General features: G+C 47.7%; 1 protein-coding gene across 4 annotated transcripts in view; it reads right to left on the minus strand.

The window, feature by feature from the left end:
• Positions 1 to 1,366, minus strand: part of GSK3B (glycogen synthase kinase 3 beta) — a 214,317-nt gene extending 212,951 nt beyond the window's left edge. For 2 of the 4 annotated variants that reach the window (XM_006057598.4, XM_044942251.2), the window contains exon 1: positions 210 to 1,366. In XM_006057598.4, coding sequence (XP_006057660.1) covers positions 210 to 297 — 88 coding nt within the window. In that variant the 5' untranslated portion in view covers positions 298 to 1,366. The remainder of the gene's footprint in view (positions 1 to 209) is intronic. The other 2 variants (XM_006057596.4, XM_006057597.4) reach the window with 2 other exon arrangements.
• Between the last annotated feature and the right edge of the window lie 4,634 nt (positions 1,367 to 6,000).

Below are 6,000 nucleotides of genomic sequence, written 5' to 3' on the forward strand. Positions count from 1 at the left end.
ATTCCCTCGACTCAAGGTTAATGAGACCGGGGAAGGGATATGGGAGGAGGAAAAAAGGAAGCTGCCTCATTCTTGACTGAAGACAGTTTTTGCCCTTTCCCATTACCTCTGTTTTATCAGCAGGTCTCGTATTTTAAGATCCTGGTATTTCAAAGTCTCTTATTCAAAGAGGAGGTGGAGAAGGGGTGTAAAATAAAATCAATACTCACTGCTAACTTTCATGCTGCCAAAAGCCGAAGGCTGCTGCACTGGCTTGCAGCTCTCCGCAAAGGAGGTGGTTCTGGGCCGCCCTGACATGATCACTCTTTTTCCGATTCACCTTTTTTCCTTCCTTCCTCCTTTTCTTCCTTTTGTTTTATGTTGGGGTGTTAGGTTAATGATAAATGCAGCATTAAGTTTTCCCACAGGAAAAAGAAAAAGACTTCGTCCTCTTGCCTTTTCACTTCTTTTGTACAGCTATTTAAAAAAGCGAGCGATGTATTTCTCCTTGAAGACAGATCAGTACGGATATTTAACATATAGACGATCCGGGGCTGGGAAAAAAATACAATTCTTTCCACTCCCTTTCCTTGGAGGGCAGAAATGGGTGGGAGATCCTAAAAAATATATATCACGTGAAACGGGGACAAATACTGGATTGAAAATAAGTACTCTGAATATTATATTTTCCTCGGGGATTTTTTTTCCGAGTCAATGAAGAAGGGAAGCGGCGGAAGGATCACGAGTCTCACGCTTGAAAAGAAGGGGGGATGGGAAGGAGGGAGGGAGAGGGAGGGGTGGCTCGGAGATGCGTCGGGAAACGCTGCGGCTCCGGCAGCGGCAAGGATCCGGCGGGCTGACGGTGGGGGCCCGGCGAACTGGAAGGCGGCGGAGTCGCGAGTCAGTCAGAGTCGGGCGGTGGCGGCGGCTCTTCCCCTCATTGCGCCAGGAGCAGCTGCAGGCGGCGGCTGGATCCAGCGGCCATGGCGGCGGCGGCGGCGGAGGCAGCTCCCTTCAGACCCCAGGCAGCGGCTCCTCGACTGCTCCCCATACGCCGGGGACATGGGAACCCGGCAACCGCTTCCGTCCCTCGGGGCCCCCTCCCCCGTCCAAGGCACCAGCGCGGCCGCCCTCCCGCCCCTCGCTTCTGCACAGTCCCGCTCAGGAAGTGTCCCCGCTTTGCCCCTAGCCCGGAGCGCTGTCAGCGGCTGCGGGGTCGGCTCCTCCTCGCTTCCTTCCTTCCTTCCTTCCTTTGTCACTCGGCCCGGGCAGCGGCGGCGGCGGCAGCAGCAACAGCAGCAGCACGAGCCCGCATTCGCCCGGGTCGGGGGCTGCTCTCTGTGAGGAGTGCCGTCTGCGCAGCCGCCTAGCTCTTACCCACTCCCCCTCCCCCCTCCTACTCGTCCTCCGCCTCCTTCCTCCCGCACCCAGCCTTACACCGCCCAGCGCCCCGCCGCCCGCGTAAGAGGCGTCTGGGAATCGCCGGCCGAGCAGGGCGTCCGCCCCCTTCGACAGGGGAGCCGAAGCCCGAGCGGAACCAATCACGGATGTCGTTTGTTTGCGGATCCTCCCGGAAAAAGCCGATCGACCTGAAGAGCCAATCCGAAAGTGTCGCTGGAAATTCACGCCCAAGGACGGAAAATGCCGAAGATAGCCGACCGAGGAAAAGGTGGGTTCGCCTTGTTCTGTGGCTGGCTGGAGGAGAAATTCGGCAGTGACCAATCAGAGTCGCTGGCCCTCAGGAAAAAGCTTGAAGAGTTAAGGACTGTGAAGCCCGGAGTCGCTGGCGAAACCGCACGGCAGGGCGCCGTGGCCGCTTTGTAATTGGCCGAAAGGCCGCTGGGAGTGCAGCTCCCTCGGTGATTGGTGAAGGGAATGGGGCTTCCGAGGACAGTCTGGCCAGTCAGGACGTCTCCTCCCTCGCCGAGGTGAGGAGAAGTAGAGAGCGAAGGGAGGGCGTCTATAAAGCGCCTTCTCATTGGCCTGAAGCTCAGGAGCTGGAATGGGGGCAAAAGGGAAAGGGAGGGAGGCCGAAACTCGTAGCAGTAGCCAATCTGCACTCGCTGCTGTCTAATCGCAAGACCTAGCTGAAGTATGATTGGCCTTCGGCCTCCGGCGGCAGTCCTAGGAGCGGGGAGAAGCGCGACTAGGGTCGTGGCGGACAGTCTGACGGCCTCGCCTGCGGCTACTCCCAGCTGGTGTGGAAACCGCATATAGGGAGCGCGAGGCGGTGCGAAACTGGTGTGGTCGTTGGCGCTGGGTTCCTCGCTCCAACAAACTGAGGGTTGAGGGGCTTTCCCCACCCACTGGAGGCTCTCGGTGGGGCGGGGCTAATTCTGCGCGTCTGGGGTTCCCCTCCGTCCGGGAGAGCGCATCCCGAGCACGGGCGTCTTCCCCGAAAGGGCCAGACAGATCCAGGGCGCCTCTCAGGCCGAGTGCGAGTTTTCAGACATTCAACTGAGAACAAAGCTGCTAGAGAGGCAGCGCCCCTGGGCGATCGCGCCCCACCCAGTCGCGGAGGCCATTGATAAGAGTGAGGGCGACTGCGCCTCGTGCGCGCTGCCAAGCCCGGCCTTCCAGAAAGGCCCCTGAGAAATGAGCTCATGCTGGCTGAGCGCCCTTCTCGGGTGCGACCGGTCGGCGCAGAACGGCCCCCGAAAGCAGGTGAGGGGAAGTGCAGTCAAGCCGGATATCCCGAAGCCTCTGAGGCAACGGGGAGCCAGAATAGCCCTTGGTAGTTTTTGGTTTTTTGGAACGAGGGTGATCTATAAAAGTACTATTTAAGTAGGTTTCACACATAGGCCAGTGTTCAGATTCCTGTGGTTTGCCCAAGGACAGTGAGTTATGGTTACAGAAAAAGTAAAATGAACAGTTGCCAGTCCTAATTGTAATCCCATGGTGCCTGTAATTTCCACCTGCAGAGTCATCCCTTTCTATTCAGATACCATCTGTAGCGAGCACATATAAAAATTACTTGATCAGGTTAACTAGCTATTGCTTTGGAAAACTGATGAGGAACTTAGGACAGAACAAAGTAAGCTTTGATGGAGGACAGGAAAGATCTAGATAGGATTTGCAAACTCAAATGTTTTTAGGGGCCAGAAAAGTAAAGTAAATGAGTGAAACTGGCCTGGTGTAGACAATGGGAAATGACAAGCAACGTGGCAAATTGGACTGTCTGTGCTATAACTGAAAGGAGCAGCTGTTCGGCTCCAACAGATTGTTGCCCTGAAGAATGTGGATACAGTGGTCTGAGATATTCTGTCCCCTTCCCCCCATCCGCGCCAGGAGAATCCCTTATAAAGCACGATTTTTGTGTGAAATCTCTCGATTTTTAGACCAATATTTCCAAACTCTGCAGGCCAAACTAAAAACATTGCAGGGTAGATGTGACCAACCTGCAATCAATTTGTAATCTCAAATCTGGATGTAGGTTTTTGATAGTCCAGGAGTGGTAGAAGCTCTTGTTCTTTGCAGTGAAGACAGAACATGAGGTCTCTGGATGTCATGGAGAAAGGTAAAGAGTGTTGAAAGCAAACTCAGTGCATGGCAACTTTGTCAAATGATTGTTGCCCCTTCCTGCAAACTACCATGTAGACCTTTGCCACTAGTCCCTAAACTGCTGTGAGGTAAAGCTAGAAATCCTGCCTTCTTCTTTACTCCCCATCTCAACTCCCAGTTACACTGGCAGGAAGCTGAATGACAAATGTTTAGGTTATACACATTGGAAACAGCTATTCTATTGTATAAAATAAAGTACAAAAATAGTCTACCTTGAGGTTATGATTAGTAGCTTTAGTATTGCTGCCTTCAAATATTTTGACCTGACACTTTAAAAAAAATCTGATCGGGGGATGGGGTGGGGAGGTGAGTCTTATAGGAAAACAAAAAGTAGTTCAATTTAGAATTAGGACATAAGGAGGGGAGAAATTTATGAGAAAATACAGTACCACTGAAAGTAACATTCAATGATTCTCTGACCTTTCAAATTTACTCTACCTTCTCACTTGCTGTTAACCACTTATCAGTTTATAGTAATTTTAATATTTATGTGTTTATAATGTGCCAGACACTGTTCTTAAGTGTTTCACACATGCTATCTCAGGTTATAATCATACGGTATAAGTACTGTTATCACCTCCACTTTCAAGATAAGGAAACTGAAGGTCAGAAATATATACTGACTTACCTAAGGTCCACAGAGCTAAAGTAAGCAGACCTAGGATTCAGGTTCCTTGTACTTCTCTCAAACACAGTCCTCACCTTCCCTGGTCTTGCTTTATCTTAAAGTCTAATCCTTAGGTCTTCAACTGTGTGTGCTTTGGGTTCTGTTAGGGCTCATCAGTTGGTCCCTTGGAGAGATCAGTGATTCCAAGCCAAAGTAACAAACTAGAGGGCTAGAAAAAGATACAGGAAAGCTGAGTGACACAGAACATGTGAGTATTGTAGTTGGGGGGAGGAGGTGGGTAAGCCTGTCCAAAAGATAAAATGCACAATGAACTGGGTTCTAGAGTAATAATAAGTATTTGTACAATACTTTGCACTTAGGAAGTAGTATTATGTTAAGTTTATAGAGTACTATTATGGAACTATTATTCTGTTTTTACAGATGAGGAAACTACACAGATGTCTTGCTCACAATCACTTAGCTACATTTTTAACTGAAACTAGAAGAAAATATAGACAGGTGTAATAATGAGGATAGCAAATAGAACATGAGATGCTGTTTATTTAGATGAACCCAGGGCCTGTCAGTTCACACAGAAGCCCACAAGCAAACTCCTACGATCTCCTTTACTTAGCCAACGTATGTTAAATACCTAAATGATGTTGGGTGCTGGTCTTCAAAATTTAATAAGTATGGTCTCTGCTCCAGATACTTGCACTCAGATACTATGAGATACAGAAGAGTTATTTAGTAATAAACCCTAGGAAAGCCTTCCAGTATCAAGGTCAATGTGAAGATTAAGAGGAAGGAAAAACAAATGTGCATTTACCGAGTGCCTGTTCAGTGCTTCCCTAAACCTCAAGAGACAGGCATTATTAACTCCTGTTAACAGATGTGGGATAAATGAACAATAGATACGTTGCTCAAGGTCACACAATTAAAAAATGGCAGAGCTGGGATGAAATCTATAGCCAAGTATATTTGATCCAGCCTCTTTCTATTAATACTAGATCTCTCTGTCTTCCATCAACAAATAACATTGTTTATCCCAATTATGTAAAATGGCATGTGTGTGTGTTTCGGCCCACACACAGAAGTCTAGAAATACTAATTTTGATGGCATTTTGGATGATGCTTATTGTATTATGCTTTCCAGTATTGTCTTCATTTTCTACCTTTACATAAGAAACAAAATACTTAAAAAGAGAAAACAAAGATAAGACTGCAAAAGAACCAAAGAAGTAGCAGTGTGAAACTGCTCAGTGTGGTTAAATCAATTTGATTTACAGGATGCTGTGCCAAATTTTAGGAATATAGGAGTGTGAGGATGAATAAAAGTCATTCAGAGGTGACTGTCTTGCTCCAGTCTTAGAGGAGCTCTTATAGAGTGCAGATGTGTAAACAGAGAACACCATAATGTCATCTGAACAACTGTGGAAAAAAAGTGACCAAGAGATCATTTTCCAAGCTGGATTTAAATGACTGGTCTCCAAAGTTGAGTGTATATACCCGGAGGTTATATAGGATGATCCTTTGGAATGCTGGAACTACCAGATATTTTTACCAATAACCTCCAATTAAATAAACTTATATTAAAAAAAGTAAGAAATTACCTTTCTAATGGTTAATTTACTGGTAGACACTAATGCCCTCCTCAGTCCCTACATCAAAGAGGTAGTGTGTCACACGGTCCATAATACAGGGACACAATACAGGAGATGAATCCACAGCCTAGAAGGGACTGTGACTATGATGTATGCTCCTGCTTTTTAAATTTTTCAGCAACATACAACACTCTACTTGTGCTTATTTAACTGGATTTCGAGTCCTATTATTTGACTTTTAACTAACTT

The sequence above is a fragment of the Bubalus bubalis genome, chromosome 1 (assembly GCF_019923935.1).
Source record: "Bubalus bubalis isolate 160015118507 breed Murrah chromosome 1, NDDB_SH_1, whole genome shotgun sequence".
Lineage (NCBI taxonomy): Eukaryota > Metazoa > Chordata > Mammalia > Artiodactyla > Bovidae > Bubalus > Bubalus bubalis.